Genomic DNA, 27600 nt, shown 5'->3' on the forward strand with positions numbered 1-27600 from the left:
CTCTCCCTCACTCCTTGCCATGTGAGGACACAAAGAGAAGGTGGCTGGCTGTAAGCCAGGAAGAAAGCCCTACCCAGAAAGCAAATAAGTTGGAACCATGATCTTGAATTTTTTAGCCTCCAGAAATAGGGAAAATAAATTTCTGTTGTTTAAGTCATATAGAATATGGTGTGTTGTTACGCAACTTGAGCAAACTAAAATAACATACAGTTAGTACTCTATGACTGCAGTGGATTTGGTATTTAAGGAGGAGGGGTGATATCCTTTGGCTTTCAAGTTGCTAAATTCTACCACTGATTTTTTTTTTTTTTTTTTTGAGATGTTGTCCCACTCTGTTGCCCAGGCTGGAGTGCAGTGCCTCAGCTTACTGCAACCTCCGCCTCCTGGGTTCAAGCAATTCTCATGCCTCAGCCTCCTGAGTAACTGGGATTACAGGTGCCCGCCACAATGACTGGCTATTTTTTTTTTTTTTTTTTTTTGTATTTTTAGCAGAGACGGGGTTTTGCCATGTTGGCCAGGCTGGTCTCCAACTCCTGATCTCAGGTGATCCATCTGCCTCAGCCTCCCAAACTGTTGAGATTACAGGCGTGAGCCACCACGCCCAGTCTACCACTGACTTTTTGTTTGCAACATTTTAAAGAACTTTTAGTCTCTTTAAGAGACAGTTACACCCTTTAGACTATTATAAATTCCCTTAGTATGGGAAGGGAATTTAAGAAGATAAACAGAAAAAGTTGTTTGTGTGGGCCAACTGTTAGTGTCTTTTGCTTATCTCTGCAAAGACAGGGTTCACAGAGCCCTAATAGTACAATCAATTGGGCACTTCTGGAAATACCAGAGGGTCTTAAAAGAGACATTTATATTTAGCATTTAGTGTAAAATATCCTTTTCCAAACCTGCCAACAACTCCTAGTATATAACCACTTGCCATCTGTTCTTTGGAGATTGGTTTTACATCATTATAAGCAAAGAAATCAATACCAGACCACTGATTTGGGAAAGAGACAAGATTCCACGGCAATAATACATAAAGTTAGTCAAGTCCTACTTCTCAATTGTTTTGAAAGAACAGATAGTTCAATGTCCCTTTCTGAAACAGGTACTCATCCTGCATTGGTGATTTTGCAGCAATAAGGGCCCAAGATAGATAAGGCACCATAACCTCAATTTATATAACAGCTCTTAAGTGCTATATAGAATCTCAAAATACCTTTTTAAACTCAATAGTAATGTATTAACTTGAATCCAGATCCCCCTCCTTACAGTTTATCCCTCAGTTTAATTTAAAAAGTGTGGGCTGGAGCACAGGGTTACTCTGCCAGTGACATCAGACAGTCAACTGGTGTAGATACTGTAACTGCAGAGGGTAGCTAGCTGAAGGTCTGTTTCAAACATACATTCTGTCTTGACAGACAGGTAAGGCCAATCGTTTACCTTATCCATTAATTTGCTAAGATACCATCTGGTCTTTCTAAGCCTAATTAACATGTAAAAGTCATTTAGATATGTTAATTGGTTTTGAACCAGTGAATAGAATCAGTAAAAAGGGACTATGGGAATGGAGGACACTACCTTAAGTTTACATATAGGGCTTTGTGTTCTTCAAAAACCTTTCATATGCATTATCTCACTTGATCCTACACTCACTGTAAACATCTGAAAGAGGAGGAAATTGAGGCTCAAAGATTGTTACTCTCTTAAAGTAACCTAGGGAAGAAGCTAGTGGGTAGTTAATGAAATGAACAGTTATTAGGGACATTTTGTTTTCTTTTAACCAAACAACAGCTCCATAAGATGGGTGCCATTATTGACAAAGCTACTAAGAGGCAGAACCAGGATCTGAACCCAAATCTTTTGGACTTCAAAGTCCACATTTTATTTATTATATTGATGAAACCTATGGCTTTCTGTTACAGTGAATGTAACTGGGTAAGAATTCTTGATGTCAAGAGTTTAGCTGTCTTGAAGAAGTGGGTTATCTGAAATAAGCAATCTACATGTAAGAAATTGATAAGTGGCACAATGGACAAAATGCAGCTATGGAGTCAGAAATATTTGTGATTAAAACTCAGCTCTGGCCAGGCATGGTGGCTCACGCCTGTAATCCCAGCACTTTGGGAGGCCAAGGTGGGCGGATCACGAGGTCAAGAGATTGAGACCATCTGGCCAACACTGTGAAACCCCATGTCTACTAAAAATACAAAAATTAGCTGGGCATGGTGGTGCATACCTATAGTCCCAGCTACAAGGGAGGCTGAGGCAGGAGAATCGCTTGAACCCGGGAGGCAGAGGTTGCTGTGAGCCAAGATGCGCCACTGCACTCCAGCCTGGCAACAGAGTGAGACTCCATCTCAAAACAAAACAAAACAAAAACAACAACAAAAAACTCAGCTCTACCACTTGCTAGCTGTGTGATCCTAACCAAGTAAGCTTACTTCTTGGAGCTTCATTTTCCTCATATGTCAAATGGAGAAAAAGATCTTAATCTCATAAAGTTGATGTGAAGATTAAATTACATAACAAAAATAAAGTTCCAGGAACATCAATAAACATTAGTTATCCTCCTCTATAAAAATGTTTCTCTAGGGAGCAAAGGAGTTACAGAGCAGAGGTAGACAAGCATTTCTTAGCTGGTAAAGGGTAAAGTCAGAAACATAGACCAGGTATGGTGGCTCATGCCTATAATCCCAGCACTTTGGGAGGCCAAGGTGGGAGGATCACTGGAAGCCAGGAGTTTGAGACCAGCCTGAGCAACATAGTGAGACCACCACCTCTACCAAAACCAAAAAAATCAGTCATGTGGTGGCACACACCTGAGGCTGCAGTGAGCTATGATCATGCCACTGCACTCCAGCCTAAAAAAAAGACAGAAACATGCAGTGAAAGGTACATAACAGACCTCATATTTATAGGTAGCCCTTGCAAAAAGCAAAGCTCAAGGGTTACCTACTTTTTTTTTGAGACAGGGTCTCACTTTGTTGCCCAGGCTGGAGTGCAGTGACCCGATCATGGCTCACTTCAGCCCTGACCTCCTGGGCTCAGGTGATCCTCCCACCTCAGCCTCCTGGGTGGCTGGGACTACAGGCATGAGCCACTACATTTGGCTAATTTTTTCTATTTTTTTTTTAGAGACAGGGTTTCACCACGTTGCCTAGGCTGGTCTCGAACTCCTGGGCTCAAGCTATCCACCTGGTTTGGGCTCCCAAAGTGCTGGGATTATAGCCATGAACCACCATGCCTGGCCAGGTTACCTACTTTAAAAGGACTTCTTTGGCTGGGCATGGTGGCTCACACCTGTAATCCCAGCACTTTGGGAGGCCAAGGCGGGAGGATCACCTGAGATCAGGAGTTTGAGACCAGCCTGGCCAACATGGTGAAACCCCATCTCCACTAAAAATATAAAAATTAGCGGGGCGTGGTGGCAGGTACCTGTAATCCCAGCTACTCGGGAGGCTGAGGCACAATAATTGCTTGAACCTGGGAGGCGGAGGTTGCAGTGAGCCGAGATTGCACCATTGCATTCCACAATGGGCAACAAGAGTGAAACTCCATCTCAAAAAAAAAAAAAAAAAGACTTCTTTGACTTCTAGAGTTTGGGTTAAGGTATCTCCAAGATCCCATAGAATTCTTGTTTACCTCTATCTTTGCATGCAGTATACTGTTGTAATTCTGTTAAGTTACGTATCTGTTTTCTTTAAATAATAAATAAGCCCCCTGCTTAATCTAGTATCTGGTAAGAGGTAGATGCTCAATAATTTGCTGAATGGAGGAATGAAGGAAAGAAAGGAGAAAAGCAGAATGAATCCATCCCAGTAACAATGTACTGGTTAAGACTTAACATGAGATTTATAATATTTTCTTACCTTGACTGCATAGTTATTAAGTGGATCTTTTGCATATGAAGCAGTATAGTAAACCGCATCACCTGCCTCACAACATGGTTTGTCACTGGTTAGCCTGAAGTCTGACCAGCTGTCCACTCCAAAACGGAGCTGGTCTTTCTGCCCAGCCATGAAAAGGTCTTCACATTTAACAGCCAGTTTCTTCAAGGCATCTGTATGAAGGCTTCGGATTTTACCCACTACTTCCTCCCGATTCTCAAGTCCTCGATAAAGTGCTTGTCTCTGCGGCTTCTGGATGCCTCGGCCCTGTCTGCAAGAGGGCCCACGCCGGCTGGAGAGGGATTCCATGCTGTTGGAAAATCTATCCTTAATACTGAGAGTGGTTAAGCTGGAAATGCTGTTTGCTGCTGAGGGGACAGGTCTCTCCTTGCGCAAAGGCCTTTCCAAGGAGTCATAAGATTCAATGTCCAGTCCTTTGAGTTCATAGCTGATGGAAGAACCAGCACTGCTGGCATCCCAGTTGGGGTCGATATCATAGGTGGGATTAGCCATGACACAAAGACTACTTTCCATGGATTTTTGGAGGTCCTTGGAGATTGGTTCTGTATTGGCTCTTATGATCATCTTCTTTGGCAGTGGGGGTGGTGTAGGTTGGGAAGCATTGGGTGCTTCTTGGTCTGTTTTCCCTCCAAAGGCGATGGCATCGTCCACAGCTCCCTTGGGCTGTCGTGGCTGCTTGGGAGGTATCATGGCTGCTCTAGATTGCCCTGTATTGTTTTTAAAGCAATAAAAAGAAAAGAGTAAGTAAAGTTTTCAATCTAATTTTATAACTGAAACTTGAGCAGAAATGAGTGAGGTAGCCATGGGAATGTAAGAATAAGTCAACTCTTTAGTTCAAAATGGGAAAAGAGAACAACCAAAAAACAAATACCTAAACATTGAAGTATCCAAGCCTTGGTGGGAACGACAAATATGCATAATGTCTTGGCCTTGTCTAGGAACAGGGCACTGGTTTGGGTGATGAGTTTTGTTTTCAAAAAGGAAACCAGATTCTCCAGTCCCACCCTTCAGAGTGCTATATATTCACCACACCAGAATATTAAGGGATGACAGACACTCGAATATACTTGGATTGTGACAGAGTAGAGATGATAGCATTGTGGATAAAGAAAATACTTGGGAGCGTTATTACAAACAGAATTGAAACTAGCAATGTGACCATTAGACAGGGGCTCAGAAGATACTATTCTGTTCTTTTTATTCCAAAGTTACATTGTATCATATATAGCACTTGTCATGCATATAACATTTTCCAACACATGAATACAATTTCAAAAGCCATGCTATTTATTTTACTATAGAGATGGATTCTGACATTGCTTAAACTGGTCTACGTAAAAGATTCCTGTGATTGTGGTAAGGGGAACAGTGTATATGAGCAGTCAACTTCTGTTCTGAACACGAATTCCCAAACTCTTACGTGATTCTCTTTTATTCTGGTGGGCATATACATTGTGATTTGAGAGATACTATCTTTCAACATCTTTTATAAGCCCTAGTTAGAGAACCATTCATCTGTGCTTAGTTTCCAGCATTTATGATTAGAAAAAGATAAAACACATGTGTGTTTGAATATACCTTCAGGGCTTATTGTATAACAGAGAGAACACATTATTTTTTAAAGACAGAAAAATATACATGAAACTTCTATAAAGGCTATTAAAAATTAGTTCTGTTATTAAAATGAGGCCTCTACTCAAGATCTCAGAGTTATAAGGCTCTGTTATGGGTTGAATTATATCCCCCAAAAAGGTATGTTGAAGTGCTAACCCCTGGTACCTATGAATGTGACCTATTGGAAGTCTTTGTAGATTTAATAGTTAAGATGAGGTCATTAGGATGGGCCCTAATCCAATACGGCTGATGTCCTTATAAGAAGAAAAAACACCATGTAAAGACAGGGACAGAGAGGGAAAACACTACATGACATTGGAGGCAGAGTCTGGAGTGACACAGGTGCAGACTAAGGAATACCAAGCATTGATGGCCACTACCAGATGCCAGACAAAGGCAAGAAAGGAATCTACCCACTGTCTCAGAGGGAACACAGCCCTGCTGACACCTTGATTTCAGACTCCTAGCCTCCATAACTGTGAGAGAATACATTTGTGTTGTTTTAAGCCACCCATTTGTGGTACTTTTTTACAGCAGTCCTAGGAAACTCATACATTCTCCTACTATTGTTCATATAGAGTAGAAGGTGCTGGATGGTGCTGAGGATGACAATGAATAGGGGTGGTGGTTTGTTTTGTTAAAATCACGTCCTTGCAGCATGTCAACGGTAAGCACCAATATAATCTGGGATTGTAATAGTAAGTGTTGCTTATGACAGGGATAAGTTCTGAGAGAGTTAGGCAATCTCATCATTATGCAAAAATCATAGAGTGTACTTACATGAACCTAGATGGTACAGCCTACTACACACCTAGGCTATATGGTATAGCCCACTGCTTATAGGCTACAAACCTGTACAACATGGTACTGTACTGAATACTGTGGGCAATTATAACACAATGTTAACTACTTGATATGGTTTGCCTGTGTCCCCACCCAAATCTCATCTTGAATTCCCACATGTTGTGGGAGGGACCCAGTGGGAGGTAACTGAGTCAGCACAGGTCTTTCCCGTACTGTTCTCATGATAGAGAATAAGTCTCATGAGATCTGAGGGTTTTAAAAAGAGGAGTTCCCCTGCACACATTCTCTTTCTTTGCCTGCTGCCATCCACATACGATGTGACTTGCTCCTCCTTGCTCTCTGCCATGATTGTGAGGCCTCCCCAGCCATGTGGAACTGTTAAGTCCAATAAATCTCTTTCTTTTGTAAATTGCCTGGTCTCGTGTATGTCTTTATCAGCAGTGTGAAAATGGACTAATACAGTAAATTGGTACCAGTAGAGTGGGGTGTTGCTGAAAAGATACCCGAAAATGTGGAAGCAACTTTGGAACTAGGTAGCAGGCAGAGGTTAGAACAGTGTGGAGGGCTCAGAAGAAGACAGGGAAATGTGGAAAAGTTTGCAGCTTCCTAGAGACTTGTTGAATGGCTTTGACAAAAGTGCTGATAGTGATATGAACAATAAGGTCCAGGCTGAGGTGGTCTCAGATGGAGATAAGGAACTCGTTGTGAACTGGAGCAAAGGTGACTCTTGTTATGTTTTAGCAAAGAGACTGGAGCAATTTGGCCCTGCCCTAGAGATTTGTGGAACTTTGAACTTGAGAGAGAAGACTTAGGGTATCTGGCAGAAGAATTTTCTAAGCAGCAAAGCATTCAAGAGGTGACCTAGGTGCTGTTAAAGGCATTCAGTTTTATAAGGGAAGCAGAGCATAAAAGTTCAGAAAATTTGGTTTGGCGCAGTGGCTCATGCCTGTAATCCCAGCACTTTGAGAGGCTGAGGCGGGTGGATCACTTGAGGTCAGGAGTTTGAGACCAGCCTGGCCAACATGGTGAAACCCTGTCTCTACTAAAAATACAAAAATTAGCCAGGTGTGGTAGCAGACACCTGTAGTCCCAGCTACTCAGGAGGCTGAGCCAGGAGAATCGATTGAACCTCGGAGGTGGAGGTTGCAGTGAGCCGGGATCATGCCACTGTACTCCAGTATTGGTGACAGAGTGAGACCCCGTCTCCAAAAAAAAAAATAAATAAAAATAAAAATAAAATAAAAATCAGAAAATTTGCAGCCTGTCAATGTGATAGAAAATAAAATATCATTTTTCTGAAGAGAAATTCAAGCTAGTTGCAGAAATTTGCAGAAACTTGCATAAGTAACGAGGAGCTGAAGGTTAATCCCCAAGACAATGGGAAATATTTCTCCAGGGCATGTCAACGGTCTTCACGGCAGCCCCTCCCATCACAGGCCCGAAGGCCTAGGAGAAAAAAGTAGTTTCGTGGGCCAGGCCCAGGGTCCCCTTGCTGTGTGCAGCCTAGGGACTTGGTGCCCTGTATCTTAACCACTCCAGCCATGGCTGAAAGGGGCCACTTGTAGAGCTCAGGCCGTGGCTTCAGAGGGTGCAAGCCCCAAGCCTTGGCAGCTTCCATGTGGCGTTGAGCCTGTGAGTGCACAGAGGTCAAGAACTGGGGTTTGGGAACCTCTGCCTAGGTTTCAGAGGATGTATGAAAACACCTGGATGCTGAGGCATAAGTTGGCTGCAGGGGTCGGGCCCTCATGGAGAACCTCTGCTAGGGCAGTGTGAAAGGGAAATGTGGGGTCGGAGCCCCCACACAGAGTCCCTACTGAGGCACTGCCTAGTGGAGCTGTGAGAAGAGGGCCACTGTCCTCCAGATCCCAGAATGGTAGATCCACTGACAGCTTGCACCATGTGTGTGGAAAAGCCACAGACACTCAATGCCAGCCCCTCAAAGCAGCTGGGAGGGAGGCTATACCCTGCAAAGCCACAGGGATGGAGCTGCCCAAGACCATGGGAACCCATGTCTTGCATCATCATGACCCGGATGCAAGACATGGAGTCAAGGGAGATAATTTTGGAACTTTAAGATTTGACTGCCCCGCTGGATTTCGGACTTGTGTGGGGCCTGTAGCCCCTTTGTTCTGGCCAATTTCTCCCATTTGGAATGGCTGTATTTACCCAATGACTGTACCTGCATTGTATCTAGGAAGTAATTAACTTGCTTTTGATTTTACAGGCTCATGGGTGGAAGGGACTTGCCTTGTCTCGGATGAGACTTTGGACTATGGACTTTTGAGTTAATGTTGAAATGAGTTAAGACTTTAGGGGACTGTTGGAAAGGCCTGATAGGTTTTGAAATGTGAGGACATGAGATCTGGGAGGGGCAAGGGGTGGAATGATATGGTTTGGCTGTGTCCCCACCCAAATTTCATCTTGAATTCCCACGTGTTGTGGGAGGGACCTGGTGGGAGGTAACTGAATCATGGGGGCAGGTCTTCCCCATGCTGTTCTCATGATAGTGAGTAAGTCTCACAAGATCTGATGGTTTTAAAAAGAGGAGTTCCTCTGCATAAGCTCTCTCTTTGCCTGCTGCCATTCACATAAGATGTGACTTGCTCCTCCTTGCCTTCCACCATGATTGTGAGGCCTCCTCAGCTATGTGGAACTGTAAGCCCAATAAACCTCCTTCTTTTGTGAATTGCCCAGTCTTGGATATGACTTTATCAGCAGCGTGAAAATGGACTAACACACTACTTGTGTATCTAAATGTAGAAAAGGTACAGTAAAAATACAGTATAAAAGATAAAAAATGGTATGCTTGTATAGGGCACTTACCATGAAAGGAGCCTGCAGGACTGGAAGTAGCCCTGGGTGAGTCACTGAGTGAGTGGTGAGTGAATGTAAAGGCCTTGCATATTATTACCATACACTCCTGTAGACTTTATATATACTGTATACTTAGGCTATACTAAATTTATTTAAAAATTTTTCTCCAATAATAAATTAACCTTAGCTTACTTAACTTTTTAACTTTATAAACTTAAATTTTGTTTAACTTTATAAATTTTGTTTAACTTTTATAATAACACTTAGCTTAAGATACACTGTACACTATTTCAAAATATTTTTTCTTTGGGCCAGGCACAGTGGCTTATGCCTATAATCCCAGCACTTTGGAAGGCCAAGGTGGGTGGACCACTTGAGGCCAGGAGTTTGAGACCAGCCTGGCCAACATGGAAACTGTGTCTGTACTAAAAATACAAAAATTAGCCAGGCATGGTGGCGCATGCCTATAGTCCCAGCTACTCAGGAGGCTGAAGTAGGAGAATCGTTTGAACCTGGGAGGCGGAGGTTGCAGTGAGCCGAGATCATACCACTGCACTCCAGCCTGGGTGACAGAGCGAGACTCTGTCTCAAAAAAAAAAAAAAAATTGTTTTTTCTTTGTGTCTTTATGCTACAAATCTTTCCCTATTTAAACAAAACTTTTTTTTAAATAAACTTTTTTGTTAAAAACGAAGACACAAACACACATATTACTAGTCCTAACCCCTGGTACATGTGAATGTGACCTTATTTGGAAATAAAGTCTTTGTAGATGTAATCAAGTTAAGATGAGGTCATTAGAGTGGGCCCTAATCCAGTATGACTGGTGTCCTTATAAGAAAAAACACCATGTGAAGACAGGGACAATGATGACAAAGGCCTACACAGGGTCAAGAATATCAATATCACGGTCTTCCACCTCCACATCCTGTCCCAGTGGCAGGTCTTCAGGGGCAGTAACACACATGGAGCTGTCATCTCCTAAGATAACAATGCCTTCTTCTGGTATACCTCCTGAAGGACATGCCTGAGGCTGTTTTACAGTTTTTTAAAAAATAAGTAGGAGTACACTTTAAAGTTATGGTAATAGTACAGAAAATGCATAAACCAGTAACTCAGTAGTTTATCACCAAGTATTATGTACTATACATAACTGTATGTGCTATACTTTTATGACTGGCAGTGCAGTAGGTTTGTTTACACCAGCATCACCACAAACACGTGAGTAATGCCTTGCGCTGTGATGTCACAATGACTATGTCACTAGGTAACGGGAGTTTTTCAGCTCCATCATAATCCTATGAGACCAGTGTTGTTTGTGCAGTCCATTGTTGACCAAAACATCATTATATAGCACATGACAATATCCATTTCCCATGCACACTACTTTCTTCAAGAATATCTAAGAATTTATATAAGCTACAGCAATATATATTGCAAACTCAAGGACCTCTTTTCTCCACCCATGTCATGTAGTAATATTTTTATAAGTAATAGAACAATATTAAATATAAACAAACAACAACACACATATATATACACATATAATATATATATATAAATTGTGTCTATATATATATATATTTAGAGGGAGGGAGGGGGAGAGAGAGAGCAAGAGAGTAAGAGAAGAGAAAAAATATGAGAATGCTAAGCTTCAAGATGGCCAGAGCTTTTGTTTTATTCACTGCTGTAATCTCTGTGCCAAGAACAAGGTCTAGATAGAATCAACAATAACAACTTCTTGAATGAAGGAATAAGTATTTACTACTGACAGACAGAAAGTAGTAAAATTGTATAGATATCTATAATAAGGAAAGAAATTGAATTAGTATTTTAAAAAATTCCCACAAAGAAAAACCCAGGACCAGATGGCTTCACTGATGAATTCTACCAAATGTTTAAAGAAGTATTAATACCAATCCTTTGAAAACTTTTCCAAAAAATAGAACAGGAGGAAGGAATGCTTCCCAACTTGAATTCAATGGAGCCAATATTACCTAAATACTAAAACTAGACAAAGACATAAAAAGAAAACTAGAGACTAATGTCTTTTATGAATACAGATGTGAAAATCTACACAATATGCTAGCAAACCGAATCCAGCAACATATAAAAAAGGATTATACACCACAACAAGGTGGGATTTATTCCAGGAATGCAAGGTTGGTTTAACATCTGAAAATCAATCAATGTAATATACCATGCCAACGGAATAAAGGGGGAAAAAAGCTCACATAATCACCTTAATAGATGCAGAAAAAACATTTGATAAAACCAAACACCTTTCCATAATAATAACACTCAATGAACTAGAAACAGAAGAGAACATCCTCAACCTGATAAAGGAAAGGGCATCTTTGTAAAAGAGCTAACATCATACTTAATGATAAAAGACTGGAAATTTCTCCTGTAATATCAGGAACAAGACAAGGATTTGCGTTCTTGCCATTTCTTTTTTTTTCTTTTTCTTTGTGTCTTTTTTTTTTCCAGACAGGGTCTTGCTTTGTCACCCAGGCTGAAGTGCAGTGGCACAATCTCGGCTCACTGCAGCCTTGACCTCCCAGGCTCAAGTGATCCTTCTACCTCAGTCCCCCAAGTAGCCAGGACTACTATTTTTCATAGAGACAGGGTTTTGCCATGTTGCTCAGGCTGGTCTCAAACTCCTGAGCTCAAGTGACCTGCCTGCCTTGGCCTCCCAAAGTGATGGGATTACAGGTGTGAGCCACTGCACCTCACCCATTTCTATTCTACGTTGTACAGGAGGTTCTAGTCAGGGATATTAGGAAAGAAAAAGAGATAAAGACATCCAGATTGTAAAGAGGAAAGTAAAACTATCTCATCATTCACAGATAATATAATCGTGTATATTGAGAAGCATAGCGAATCCACACACAAAAAAACTATTAGAATGAATATACCAGTTCAGCAAGTTTACAGGATACAAGATCAACATACAAAAACCAATTCATTTCTAAACATTATAAATGAATGATCCAAAATAAAATTAAGAAGACAATTCTATTTACAACACCATCAAAAAGGATAAAGTAACCAGAAATAAACCTAACAAAACTAGTGTAAGACTTGTACTTTGAAAACTATAAAACATCGCTGAAAGAAACTAAAAAGCAAATGGAAAGATATCTTATGCTCATGGATCAGAGACTTTATATTGTTAAAAGGGAAATATTCCCAAAATTCATCTACAGATTTAATGTAATCCCTATCAAAATTCCAGTTAGACTTCTTGCAGAAACTGGCAGGCTCATCCTAAAATTCATATGGAAATAGAAGAAACCTAGAGTGGTCAAAGTCTTTAAAAAGAATAAAGTTGGAAAAGTTACACTTTCCAATTCCAACTTATTACAAAATTATAGTAATCAAGAGTATGTGGTACTGGCGTAAGAATAGAAATATAGATGAATGAAATATATTTGAGAGCGCAGAAGTGAACACTTATCTTTAAGGCCAACTGATTTTTGACAAGATTGCCAAAACAATTCAACAGGGAAAGAACAGTTTCAAGCAAAATAATGATATTGAATCCCTACCTCACACTATACACAAAAATTAACTAAAAATGTATGAAAAATTTAAATGTAAGAGCTAAAACTAAAAACTCTTAGAAAAAAAGTAGGAATAAATCTTTGCAACCTTGGGTTAGGTAATGGTTTCTTAGATATGATACCTAAAGTATAAGTAACAAAAGAAAAAGTAGATTGGAAGTCAATAAAAATTATAAACTTTTATGCTTCAAAGGACATCTTTAAGAAAGTAAAAAAGACAACTCACAGAATGGGAGAAAATATGTTCAAATTACCTATCTGATAAGAGACTTATATTCAGAATATATAAGGAACTCTTTTGAAAAAGATAAATAACCCAAGTAAAAATGGGTAAAAGATTTGCATAGCTATTTCTTCAAAGAAGATATATAAATGGCCAGTGTGTGTGGAAAGATGTTTGGCATCATCACTCATGAGGTAAATGCAAACTGAGACATCATTTCACATCTACTAGGTTAGCTGTAATAAAACACACAGGCAAGTGTTGGTGAGGATGTGGAGAAATTCAAATGCTTATACATTGCTAGTAGGAATCTAAAATGGTGCCACCATCTTGTAAAATATTTTGGTAGTTCCTCAAAAAGTTAAACATACAGTTACTATTTGACCCAGCATTTTGACTCCTGGGTATATACCCAAGACAACTGAAAACATGTCCACCAAAACTTTATATGCAAATGTTCATAAGCAGCAGCATTTATAATAGCCAAAAAGAAGAAACAAACCAGATGTCCATCACCTGATGAATGGATAAATTAAATTTGGTACACCCATACAATTGACTATTATTCAGGCATAAGAGGAGTGAAGTACTGATGTATGTATGCTAAAACATGGAAAAACCTTGAAAACATTATGCTAAGTGAGAGAAGTCAGTCAAAAATGACCACATATTATATGATTCCACTTATATGAAATTTCCAGAAATATATAAAGGCATAGAGACAGAAAGTAGATTAGCTGTTGTAAGGGGCTGGGGGAAGGGGAGAAGGGACAGTGACTGCTAATGGGTTTCTGTTTGGGATGATGAAAATGCTCTGAAATTAGACATTAGTGATGCTTGCAAAATTCTGTGAATATACTAAAACTAACTGAATTGCACACTTTAGTAGGGTGAATTTTATGGAATATAAATTATATCTCAATAAAGAAAATCAACAATCCATTCTTAGAAACAACCATCAATTCAGTTTCCAGTCTTATCTTCTCATTCCTCTGTGCCCTTAACTAAGGATGTAGGGGCTTGGCATTTACTGAATGTTTCCTGTGATGGTGGGGTCTCCTTCCCAAAGCTGCCCCAGCCCTATTTTCTCTTGGCTAATGTGAGACGTCAGACCATGGTTTATTTACAAGACAACAGAAGTATGCTTTGTAATAAGTCCTAATTTTTCAGTTACTTACCTAGACCTTTCAGAGATGAAGCACCACAGAGAAGGTTAGAAGCAGTGAATTGCACCAGCTGAGGCCCTATCATCCTTGCCTGACAACTGTGACAGTCTCCTATTATTGCTGTCTCCAGTTTTACCTCCCTCACCACACAAACCACTAGAGAGATGTTTTTCAAACGCCAAAGCATTTCATGACACTTCTCTGCTTTAAAAAATTCTGTCCTAAAGATCGTCTTCAAGCAAAGAAAGTGAGCCTTTCATGATCTGGCCCCGATATACCTGTTTCTCGTCGCATTTCCTCTTATATCCTAAGTCAGAGCCACCAAACTACTTGCGGTTTCTCCAGCACTCTTGGCCAATTTTACGCTTCCTTTGTGCTTTTTGTCTTTGCTCATGCTGATCCTCTTCCAGGAATAGTTTCCCACTCCTCTCATCTTTAAATATTCTGCTTCTAGGGAATATTTCTTACTCCACTCCCCAGAATTGACCTTTCTTGGGCCCTCAGATAGACCCTGTGAATATTTCTCTGTAAGCACTTACAACCCTTGACTTGTGTTCCGTTCTGAATTCCCTACTGGTTTGCTCATTGAGGAAATGGACTGTGTCTCATTTGTGTACCCAACACCAAGCAAAGAATCTGGGCTGAGAGCAGAATGGAATAAATAAGAAAACTAGAACATGAACCTATTCTTACCTATTCCAGTGTGGGCCCTATAAGAAGCTTTATGGGCAGCCATGTTCTACCCATTTCTCCAAATTAGAAGAAACAAAAATAATCACAGACATGAGAGAAATGGAGAATTCCAAAAGTACCTTTTTTTCTTTTATAACCTCAGAACTGACAAGGGAGAGAAGGTCTATCATCATCAGCAGCTCTTTAATGCTTATCAGAGGAGGTGAAGAACGGCTGATCGTGTGACTTTCTGCCAGCTAGAGAACGAAGTTCAAACTCCTCAGCAAGTTGGTCAAGGTTCTCTGTCTTATCTACCACTATTTCTCATCAACCCTTCCTATGAATCACTCATTTCCTGTTAATATGTTCCATATTTTTATTTTTACATTTTTGCCTTAGCAAGGGTGTCTGTCCTTGGCCTAGCTCAAATGGCACTTACCAAATGAAGCCTTCCCTACTCTCTACTCCTCCACCTCAAACTGGAAGCCATAGCTTCTTCCTCTGTGTTCTCTTAGCACTTTTTGCTTTACTAGAGCATTTTTAGCCTTTTATAAAGTGTGTGTTTTTACATCCCCTCAGAACCTGATGTGATGTAAGGCGCACAGCAGGTATGCAGTAAGTGGCTGCCTGACTGAGAGACAGAGTCAACAGAGTTGGTCATCAATTCAAAATGGAAATGGACAGCCAAGGTAGCAAGGAAATAAAGATAAGTAACGTGGCTTCTCTTCCCAAATAGCAGGATACGATCTCCTGGGAGCTAAGGAGATTTCCACATGAGAATGAGAAACTTATGCGTTCCAAATGAAACCACAAACATTCCACAGCCCGTGCAAGTAGGTCAAGCCATTCTCCTAAGTCTAAAACTGGTTTGTGCTTTTAGTTTTTTTCCTCCAAGAAAGACAAGTTCTCCTAACTGAATTCCAATCATTTGGGTCAATGTTTTAAAAGCTTGGTATCTTAGCTGTTTTTATTTTAAACTTTTAATCCTGTACATTCCTGTCAAGCCCCTGGGACCAGACACCAAGCTCAGCTTTCAGCAGGCCTAATATAACATCACATACTCTACATTTTTGTGGCATACCAGTGTTCTAAACAGAAAAAAATAGATTGTGTTCTAAATCTTGCCTTGCTATATGCTAAAAACATTCTTTTGGACAAATATGTTTGACTAAACCACACTCAAAACTTACTTTTCTCTTTTTCTGAGCTTCCATAATCTACCTCTTTACTTTCTCCCCACTTAAAAATGTCTTCAGGCTGGGCGCGGTGGCTCATGCCTGTAATCCCAGCACTTCGGGAGGCCGAGGTGGGTGGATCGCCTGAGCTCAGAAGTTCGAGACCACCCTGGGCAACATGGTGAAACCCCATCTCTACTAAAATACAAAAAATTAGCTGGGGGTGGTGGCATGTGCCTGTAGTCCCAGATATTCGGGAGGCTGAGGCATGAGAATCGCTTGAACCTGGGAAGTGGAGGTTGCAGTGAGCCACCATCATGCCACTGCACTGCAGCTTGGACTACAGAGTGAGATTCCATCTCAAAAAAAAAAAATGTCTTCAGACTGACGGGCCCTATATCATGTTCTGGAAAGCAAACAAATGTTTGCTTATGACCTGGTAGGTAATCATTACAGTCTTAGGGTGCTAGGGATAAAGAACACCAACAATGACCCACTTGTGCAGGAGTAGCATGATTTCCTGGTTGATCTCTCTGCCTCCTGTCATCTCATAGGTAGCTCACAGAATCTTTTAAAAAATCCTGATTGTGCCTCTATTCAAAATTCTTCAGTGGCTCTCCATTTGCTACAAGTAAAAGATATGCCTTTTGTGACCCTCTTCCAGACTCCTCCAGGCAAAGGCTTCCATTAAACCTTTAAATATCTGCATCACAGCAACTATCATGGTCCTAAGAGTCCAGCCCCATGTCTATCTCTCCCAAAGATCAGAAGTCCTTGAAAAATACATTAGTATTCCCAGCACTTAGCCTGGTACCAGGGAGATAGTTGGTGTTCAACAAATGTTTGCTGAATAAAAGCATTAAAACCCAAATAAATAGAACTTATCTTCCTATTTAAACTATAATTTCAATCTTCGTCCCTAATTTTCTCCCCAGGGCTCAAAACAAGTAATACAGATGAGAAAGAGAAGGGAGAACAAAATAAGAGACCATCACCTCCACTAGTGCATAGCGGGGAATATGAAGAGTTTATAAACCACACACCATCACTGTGCAACAGCCTTGTCAAATGAATAGGGTCTCTCACTGGCTGAACCTAGCCCTCAGTGCATCATCCCCCTCCAGCAGGCATCAGCAGCTTAGGAGGAAGAGGCCTAATCTACCTAGGCATTATTACTGTGCTGAGGCCTACCATAGTCAAATATAAGCAACAACTGGCAAATCACAGGGGATATCAACTTCATGCCAAACAATAAAACAAACCTGATTTCCAAAGAAAACTTTGGGTTTAGCCTCAAATAAACAGATATAAAGACCATTTTAAAGAATGTCAGTCGTATAGCAGCTGGCTGACTTAATTTTTGTAAGTCCTCATTAGTGGAAACCTCTCCAAAAACAGAGATTATTTATTTGGGGGTAATTTATCTACGTAATTTAAATACTGCACTCTCTCAACTAATCCTAGTATATGGAAAACTATTTTTAAATGGGAATGCAGCTAACTTCGGGACAGAGTGTATGATTTCTTTTTAAATAGAAATAATTACAATTTTAGGAAGTACAACTGCTCAAACAAATGTTCAAAGCTCTCAACCTCAGTTTTTTATTTTTTAAGCATCTAAATGATCTAAAACTGTGCAATTCTTTAGCCATTGGTTCAAATCATTAGCTATGCAGTGTGTGGAATAATGTCTGCTCAATAATTATTTGTTGAGTAAATGAGTGAATGGTAATGTAATCCTCAGAATAATTTTTTTTAAAAAGCTGGCATTTATAATGACATTATTCTATAATTACAACATCAAGGCCAGCAAGGTAATGACATTCTTTTAAGTATATCCACCCCGTAAAATTTAACACTAACAATCAATATTAATGCCAAAGGAAGTTCTGGAGACAGAAGACTTATGTGTTTTCTTTCAGTGTTTGAAGGATAAAGCCTAAAGGAGATGCTCAAAGTAAGTAAAATGAGAAAATGTGCACAGTTTCTTGTGTTGATCTATAGAAAGGAAACAGAGGCATGGTTTACATAACTCCTTAATTAGGAAACCTATGGACGAAGCCTCATATTAGAAAAAGAAAAGCCAGCTGATTAATGGAGCACATAGACTTGAAATTTTCCTAGATGAACTTTCCTGAGCAGAGCCAGATTTTCCTAATCTGGTAATCTTCTAAAGTCAAATCCAAAAGTCATTTTTAGCTCGTTCACTCAAACACATTCTTAGAACCTACTGTGTGTTTTAGATAATGCTCTAGGATGTTGGGATGCAGAAAGAGGAACAAGCCAAAAATCGGTTGAATAAAGGGAGATATTATAGATCTTTCTAAAAAGGAATGTAGAAGATATGAGTACTTGGTTACAAAGTGATTGAAGGAGAGCTATCTCATTACATGCTCCTGATTTTAGCAGTCTGATAAAGCAGTCATATATGCCACATTAAAAAAACAGTGATCTCTGTCTATTTTGAGATAAACACAGAAACACAGGGAAAATGTTCAAGGTCTGATTCAAACAAATTTTATTACTTCTTTGGGGAATCATTTTGGGGGACAGACACTCTATAAAATTCAGCTTGGGGTCAGTTAAGGTGTTACAGATCAGAGTTCATTAAGTGATCTTATATGATCACCACCCAGAGTAAAATCATCATTCTGTGAGGGGCAACCTTCTTAAGTTGTCAAGTTGCATAAAGACCAATGTGATTTTTGTGCAACATAGAAGACAATATAAATCCCCCAAATAACACATTCTTTAAAGCAGAGCTGTTCAATAGAACTTTGTGTAACAATGGAAATGTTCTATATCTTCACTGTCTAATGCAGTAGCTACTATCTACATGCGGCTACTAGGCATTTGAAATGTTGTTAGTGAGACTGAGGAAGTGAATTTTTATTTTTATAAATTTATATTTAAGAAGCCATATATGCCTAGTGGTGACTGTATTGAATAATAATTAATTCAGTTATGAACAAAATAAAGTTTGCATTATTTACATTAAGGACAAGAAGAATGACATCTGAATTAATCCTGGAGGTAGATGCCTAAAGTAAAAAAGAAAAATATATGGGTTGCATAAATCAGGAGCTCTTTGTGGGAATGGTTCAATCACAACTCCTATTGCACCACAGTGGAAGTAATAAGATGGCTGAGAGGGTAGAGGACTCACGGGAGATTCTGAAGGAGGGTAATCAAGGCCTATTCCAGTTGAGTTTTTTTTTTAAATGGAGTTTTTTAAAACTATATAAGAAATGTGAGAATTACACAACAAATTGTCCATGTCCCTTTGTTTTGTTATAATTGGCAGATCTTAAGGAACTGGATCTGCACAGCTGTTGCTATTTGTCACCTCTCCTCTGTTCCCTGTTAGCTACCTTGGGGATCCTGTAGTCTGTTTTTCATTTCACATCTTTGGTCATGAGTTGTGCAGGAAGCCCACAATATTTTAGATTTACATTTTGTTGTTCTGCTTATTTAAGCCATTTAATAAGCATTTTAAATCCTTTCCACTTTACATTTTCTGGCTACCATATCTAACATATTTAAAGGAGATGGAAGCCAGGTATGGTGGCTCACCCTTGTAATCCCAGTGCTTTGGGAGGCCAAGGTTGGAGGACTGCTTGAGGCCAGGAGTTTGAGACCAGCCTGGGCAACATAGGAAGACTCTATCTCTACAAAAAAAAAATTAAAAAATTAGCTGATCATGTGGTGCACGCCTGTAGACCCAGCTACTCAGGAGGCTGGGAAGGGAGGACTGCTTAAGCCCAGGAGTTTGAGGCTGCAGTGAGCTATGATAGTGCCACTGCACTCCAGCATGGGTGATAGAGCAAGACCCTGTCTCTAAGAAAATTTAAAATTTAAAGTATTTTTTTAAAAGGAAAAAGAAGAGTATATTTTTGGGGAGAAATAAAGGAATTCACAACTAGTAAGGACTTCTATGTACCAAGTACTTCTCTGCCACTAGCTCTATAAAGCAGATGTCACTATTCCTTCATTTTGGATGAGGAAATTGAAGCTCAGGGATGTTAAATAGCCAGCCCACAATCATGCAAGTGGGCAATGACACAGCTGTTATAGAAACCTAAATCCCATGGATCCGTCAAATCTATCTTTTCTCCTGCTATAGTACACTGCTTCCTAAACCTGCTTCACAATGTAATTTTCAGAAACAAATTCCACAGTAAAAACGATGGTAAGCCTTGAATTTTTCCCCCTTAGTTTCTTCCACATCTGTCAATCCATCCACTGCCTTATTAAAGAAACAAAGAAAAGGAAAAAGAGAAAGTGGTCTTTATGGACTGGTTCTGGAATATTTAAAAGGATCTAAAGCCATTGCGTTAGGAGGTTTTGCTGTCTTTTAGTTTTTAAACACACCATTTTTAAAAGTTATCAAGTCTTTAAATCATAAAACATTACTGAAAAGAGTAGTTTAAAACTGCATGCAAATGACTTGTTGAACGTATTAAAAAAGCAAATTTCCAAATGCCATCTAAAATACTTGTTTCATTAGGAAAAATAACAAAACAAAACCCCCTTAGCTTAGAACTATTGGAGTCAACTTTATTACCTTTCCAAAGAAGCAACCTTGTATCATAATGTATTATACCCTATAGAGTCAAGTATATAGACACTTGAGCACTTAAGGAAAACTGGACAATATCTTATTGGCATCACTTTTTTTTTTTTTTAAGACAGTGTCTCCCTTTGTCACCCAGGCTGCAAAGCAGTGGTGCAATCTCAGTTCACTGTGTCCTTGACCTCCTGGGCTCAAGGATAATCTTAACTCAGCCTCCCAAGTAGCTGGGACCACAGGTACGTGCCTCCACACTCGGCTAATTTTTGTTATTTTTTGTAGAGATGGGGTTTTGCCATATTGCCTAGGCTAATCTTGAATTCCTGAGCTCAAGTGATCTGCCCACCTTGGCTTCCCAAAGTGCTGGGATTACAGGCGTGAGCCACCGTGCCTGGCAGCATCACATACTTTTAAAAGGAAGGCAACAGGTAGAGAGAAAGCTATCTTTCTGATAGGGCATCTATAATCATTTTAAGTTTTTGAATGCAAAGTGATGATGATTTTTTAAGTCTTAAATTTTATGTCTGAAAGTACATGACTTCTTTTTTTAAAAAAAGGAAAACAGTAGGAGCCGTTCAGCATTTTACAAGAATTTAGTGATTAAGGACATTAAAGTCTAGTGGCTAAGATTGACTGGATTCCAGCTGGTTAAACTCCTACTGGTTCTGTGACTTTAGGCAAAGCACTCTGCCTCACTTTCTTTATCTGAAAAATGGGGAGAATAACTCTTAGGATGGTTGTGAGGATTAAAAGAGCTAATATATGTTAGGCACTTAGAATATTCACAGAGGCAATGCTTTATTTTTTTTCTACCGGTCTTCATAACTGAGAATACAATGAAATAAAATAATTATTTATTTATTTATTTTATTTTTATTACACTTTAAGTTTTAGGGTACATGTGCACAAAGTGCAGGTTTGTTACATATGTATACATGTGCCATGTTGGTGTGCTGCACCCATTAACTTGTCATTTAACATTAGGTATATCTCCTAATGCTATCCCTCCCCCCTCCCCCCACCCCACAACATTCCCCGGAGTGTGATGTTCCCCTTCCTGTGTCCATGTGTTCTCACTGGCCAATTCCCACCTATGAGTGAGAACATGTGGTGTTTGGTATTTTGTCCTTGCGATAGTTTGCTGGGAATGATGGTTTCCAGTTTCATCCATGTCCCTACAAAGGACATGAACTCATCATTTCTTATGGCTGCATAGTATTCCATGGTGTATATGTGCCACATTTTCTTAATCCAATCTATCGTTGTTGGACATTTGGGTTGGTTCCAAGTCTTTGCTATTGTGAATAATGCCGCAATAAACATACGTGTGCATGTGTCTTTATAGCAGCATGATTTATAGTCATTTGGGTATATACCCAGTAATGGGATGGCTGGGTCAAATGGTATTTCTAGTTCTAGATGCCTGAGGAATCGCCACACTGACTTCCACAATGGTTGAACTAGTCTACAGTCCCACCAACAGTGTAAAAGTGTTCCTGTTTCTCCACATCCTCTCCAGCACCTGTTGTTTCCTGACTTTTTAATGATCACCACTCTAACTGGTGTGAGATGGTATCTCATTGTGGTTTTGATTTGCATTTCTCTGATGGCCAGTGATGATGAGCATTTTTTCATGTGTCTTTTGGCTGCATAAATGTCTTCTTTTGAGAAGTGTCTGTTCATATCCTTTGCCCACTTTTTGATGGTGTTTTTTTTCTTGTAAATTTGTTTGAGTTCATTGTAGATTCTGGATATTAGCCCTTTGTCAGACGAATAGATTGCAAAAATATTCTCCCATTTTGTAGGTTGCCTGTTCACTCTGATGGTAGTTTCTTTTGCTGTGCAGAAGCTCTTTAGTTTAATTAGATCCCATTTGTCAATTTTGGCTTTTGTTGCCATTGCTTTTGGTGTTTTAGACATGAAGTCCTTACCCATGCCTATGTCCTGAATGGTATTGCCTAGGTTTTCTTCTAGGGTTTTTATGGTTTTAGGTCTAACATGTAAGTCTTTAATCCATCTTGAATTAATTTTTGTATAAGGTGTAAGGAAGGGATCCAGTTTCAGCTTTCTACATATGGCTAGCCAGTTTTCCCAGCACCATTTATTAAATAGGGAATCCTTTCCCCATTGCTTGTTTTTGTCAGGTTTGTCAAAGATCAGATGGTTGTAGATATGCGGCGTTATTTCTGAGGGCTCTGTTCTGTTCCATTGGTCTATATCTCTGTTTTGGTACCAGTACCATGCCGTTTGGTTACTGTAGCCTTGTAGTAACCAAAAACCTCTGTTCTTTTGGCTTGGCTTTTGACTTGGCAATGCGGGCTCTTTTTTGGTTTCATATGAACTTTAAAGTAGTTTTTTCCAATTCTGTGAAGAAAGTCATTGGTAGCATGATACGGATGGCATTGAACCTATAAATTACCTTGGGCAGTATGGCCATTTTCACGATATTGATTCTTCCCACCCATGAACATGTAATGTTCTTCCATTTGTTTGTATCCTCTTTCATTTCATTGAGCAGTGGTTTGTAGTTCTCCTTGAAGAGGTCCTTCACATCCCTTGTAAGTTGGATTCCTAGGTATTTTATTCTCTTTGAAGCAATTGTGAATGGGAGTTCACTCATGATTTGGCTCTCTGTTTGTCTGTTATTGGTGTATAAGAATGCTTGTGACTTTTGTACATTGATTTTGTATCCTGAGACTTTGCTGAAGTTGCTTATCAGCTTAAGGAGATTTTGGGCTGAGACGATGCGGTTTTCTAGATATACAATCATGTCATCTGCAAACAGGGACAATTTGACTTCCTCTTTTCCTAATTGAATACCCTTTATTTCCTTCTCCTGCCTGATTGCCCTGGCCAGAACTTCCAACACTATGTTGAATAGGAGTGGTGAGAGAGGGCATCCCTGTCTTGTGCCAGTTTTCAAATGGAATGCTTCCAGTTTTTGCTCATTCAGTACGATATTGGCTGTGGGTCTGTCATAGATAGCTCTTATTATTTTGATATTTGTCCCATCAATACCTCATTTATTGAGAGTTTTTAGCATGAAGCGTTGTTGAATTTTGTCAAAGGCCTTTTTTGTATCTATTGAGATAATCATGTGGTTTTTGTCTTTGGTTCTGTTTATATGCTGGATTACATTTATTGATTTGAGAATGTTGAACCAGCCTTGCATCCCAGGGATGAAGCCCACTTGATCATGGTGGATAAGCTTTTTGATGTGCTGCTGGATTTGGTTTGCCAGTATTTTATTGAGGATTTTTGCATCAATGTTCATCAAGGATATTGGTCTAAAATTCTCTTTTTTGGTTGTGTCTCTGCCAGGCTTTGGTATCAGGATGATGCTGGCCTCATAAATTGAGTTAGGGAGGATTCCCTCTTTTTCTATTGATTGGAATAGTTTCAGAAGGAATGGTACCAGTTCCTCCTTGTACCTCTGGTAGAATTCGGCTGTGAATCCATCTGGTCCTGGACTTTTTTTGGTTGGTAAGCTATTGATTATTGCCACCATTTCAGAGCCTGTTATTGGTCTATTCAGAGATTCAACTTCTTCCTGGTTTAGTCTTGGATGGGTGTATGTGTCGAGGAATTTATCCATTTCTTCTAGGTTTTCCAGTTTATTTGTGTAGAGGTGTCTGTAGTATTCTCTGATGGTAGTTTGCATTTCTGTGGGATCGGTGGTGATATCCCCTTTATCATTTTTTATTGCGTCTCTCTGAATCTCTTCTCTCTTTTCTTCTTTATTAGTCTTGCTAGCGGTCTATCAATTTTGTTGATCTTTTCAAAAAACCAGTTCCTGGATTCATTGATTTTTTGAAGGGTTTTTTATGTCTCTATTTCCTTCACTTCTGCTCTGATTTTAGTTATTTCTTGCCTTCTGCTAGCTTTTGAATGTGTTTGCTCTTGCTTTTCTAGTTCTCTTAATTGTGATGTTAGGGTGTCAATTTTAGATCTTTCCTGCCTTCTCTTGTGGGCATTTAGTGCTATAAATTTCCCTCTATGCACTGCTTTGAATGTGTCCCAGAGATTCTGGTATGTTGTGTCTTTGTTCTCATTGGTTTCAAAGAACATCTTTATTTCTGCCTTCATTTCATTATGTACCCAGTAGTCATTCAGGAGCAGGTTGTTCAGTTTCCATGTAGTTGAGCGGTTTTGAGTGAGTTTCTTAATCCTGAGTTCTAGTTTGATTGCACCGTGGCCTGAGAGACAGTTTGTTATAATTTCTGTTCTCTTACATTTGCTGAGGAGTGCTTTACGTCCAACTATGTGGTCAGTTTTGGAATAGGTGTGGTGTGGTGCTGAAAAAAATGTATATTCTGTTGATTTGGGGTGGAGAGTTCTGTAGATGTCTATTAGGTCCACTTGGTGCAGAGCTGAGTTCAATTCCTGGGTATCCTTGTTAACTTTCTGTCTTGTTGATCTGTCTAATGTTGACAGTGGGGTGTTAAAGTCTCCCATTATTATTGTGTGGGAGTCTAAGTCTCTTTGTAGGTCTCTAAGGACTTGCTTTATGAATCTGGGTGCTCCTGTATTGGGTGCATATATATTTAGGATAGTTAGTTCTTCTTGTTCAATTGATCCCTTTACCATTATGTAATGGCCTTCTTTGTCTCTTTTAATCTTTGTTGGTTTAAAGTCTGTTTCATCAGAGACTAGGATTGCAACCCCTGCCTTTTTTTGTTTTCCATTTGCTTGGTAGATCTTCCTCCATCCCTTTATTTTGAGCCTATGTGTGTCTCTGCGTGTGAGATGGGTTTCCTGAATACAGCACACTGATGGGTCTTGACTCTTTATCCAATTTGCCAGTCTGTGTCTTTTAATTGGAGCATTTAGCCCATTTATATTTAAAGTTAATATTGTTATGTGTGAATTTGATCCTGTCATTATGATGTTAGCTGGTTATTTTGCTCGTTAGTTGATGCAGTTTCTTCCTAGCCTTGATGGTCTTTACATTTTGGCATGTTTTTGCAGTGGCTGGAACCAGTTGTTCCTTTCCATGTTTAGTGCTTCCTTCAGGAGCTCTTTCAGGGCAGGCCTGGTGGTGACAAAATCTCTCAGCATTTGCTTGTCTGTAAAGTATTTTATTTCTCCTTCACTTATGAAGCTTAGTTTGCCTGGATATGAAATTCTGGGTTGAAAATTCTTTTCTTTAAGAATGTTGAATATTGGCCCCCACTCTCTTCTGGCTTGTAGAGTTTCTGCCAAGAGATCAGCTGTTAGTCTGATGGGCTTCCCTTTGTGGGTAACCCGACCTTTCTCTCTGGCTGCCCTTAACATTTTTTCCTTCATTTCAACTTTGGTGAATCTGACAATTATGTGTCTTGGAGTTGCTCTTCTCGAGGAGTATCTGTGGCGTTCTCTGTATTTCCCGAATCTGAATGTTGGCCTGCCTTGCTAGATTGGGGAACTTCTCCTGGATAATATCCTGCAGAGTGTTTTCCAACTTGGTTCCATTCTCCCCGTCACTTTCAGGTACACCAATCAGATGTAGATTTGGTCTTTTCACATAGTCCCATATTTCTTGGAGGCTTTGTTCATTTCTTTTTATTCTTTTTTTCTCTAAACTTCCCTTCTCGCCTCATTTCATTCATTTCGTCTTCCATCACTGATACCCTTCCTTCCAGTTGATCGCATCGGCTCCTGAGGCGTCTGCATTCTTCACGTAGTTCTCGAGCCTTAGCTTTCAGCTCCATCAGCTCCTTTAAGGACTTCTCTGCATTGGTTATTCTAGTTATCCATTCATCTAATTTTTTTTCAAAGTTTCTAATTTCTTTGCCATTGGTTAGAATTTCCTCCTGTAGCTCAGAGTAGTTTGATCGTCTGACGCCTTCTTCTCTCAGCTCGTCAAAGTCATTCTCCATCCAGCTTTGTTCTGTTGCTGGTGAGGCACTGTGTTCCTTTGGAGGAGGAGAGTGCTCTGCTTTTTAGAGTTTCCAGTTTTTCTGCTCTGTTTTTTCCCCATCTTTGTGGTTTTATCTACTTTTGGTCTTTGATGATGGTGATGTATAGATGGGTTTTGGTGTGGATGTCCTTTCTGTTTGTTGGTTTTCCTTCTAACAGACAGGACCCTCAGCTGCAGGTCTGTTGGAGTTTGCTAGATGTCCACTCCAGACCCTTTTTGCCTGGGTGTCAGCAGCGGTGGCTGCAGAACAGCGGTGGCTGTAGAACAGTGGATTTTGGTGACCTGCAAATGCTGCTGCCTGATCGTTCCTCTGGAAGTTTTGTCTCAGAGGAGTACCCGGCCGTGTGAGGTGTCAGTCTGCCCCTACTGGGGGATGCCTCCCAGTTAGGCTGCTCAGGGGTCAGGGACCCATTTGAGGAGGCAGTCTGCCCGTTCTCAGATCTCCAGCTGCGTGCTGGGAGAACCACTACTCTCCTCAAAGCTGTCAGACAGGGACATTTAAGTCTGCAGAGGTTACTGCTGTCCTTTTGTTTGTCTGTGCCCTGCCCCCAGAGGTGGAGCCTACAGAGGCAGGCAGGCCTCCTTGAGCTGTGGTGGGCTCCACCCAGTTCGAGCTTCTGGGCTGCTTTGTTTACCTAATCAAGCCTGGGCAACGGCAGGCACCCCTCCCCCAGCCTCACTGCTGCCTTGCAGTTTGATCTCAGACTGCTGTGCTAGCAATCAGTGAGACTCCGTGAGCATAGGACCCTCTGAGCCATGTGCGGGATATAATCTCCTGGTGTGCCATTTTTTAAGCCCGTTGGAAAAGCACAGTATTAGGGTGGGAGTGACCCGGTTTTCCAGGTGTCGTCTGTCACCCCTTTCTTTGACTAGGAAAGGGAACTCCCTGACCCCTTGCGCTTCCCGAGTGAGGTAGTGCCTCGCCCTGCTTCGGCTCGCGCACGGTGCGCCGCACCCACTGTCCTGCACCCACTGTCTGGCACTCCCTAGTGAGATGAACCCGGTACCTCAGATGGAAATGCAGAAATCACCCGTCTTCTGCGTTGCTCATGCTGGGAGCTGCAGACTGGAGCTGTTCCTATTCGGCCATCTTGGCTCCCGAAATAAAATAATTTTAACTAATGTCAGCTAATAAAAATTTATAGAGATGCCATCAAATATGGTACAATTAGTAAAAATTAAATATTTTACTGAGGC

General features: G+C 40.3%; 1 protein-coding gene across 50 annotated transcripts in view; it reads right to left on the reverse strand.

Annotated features, from left to right (window-relative positions):
- Positions 1–27600, reverse strand: part of PEAK1 (pseudopodium enriched atypical kinase 1) — a 309581-nt gene that overhangs the window by 20982 nt on the left and 260999 nt on the right. For all 50 annotated transcript variants that reach the window (XM_055098433.2, XM_063596837.1, XM_055098405.2 and 47 more), the window contains one exon: positions 3864–4609. In XM_055098433.2, coding sequence (XP_054954408.1) covers positions 3864–4609 — 746 coding nt within the window. The remainder of the gene's footprint in view (positions 1–3863; positions 4610–27600) is intronic.

This window comes from Pan paniscus, chromosome 16, assembly GCF_029289425.2.
Source record: "Pan paniscus chromosome 16, NHGRI_mPanPan1-v2.0_pri, whole genome shotgun sequence".
NCBI classification, from domain to species: domain Eukaryota; kingdom Metazoa; phylum Chordata; class Mammalia; order Primates; family Hominidae; genus Pan; species Pan paniscus.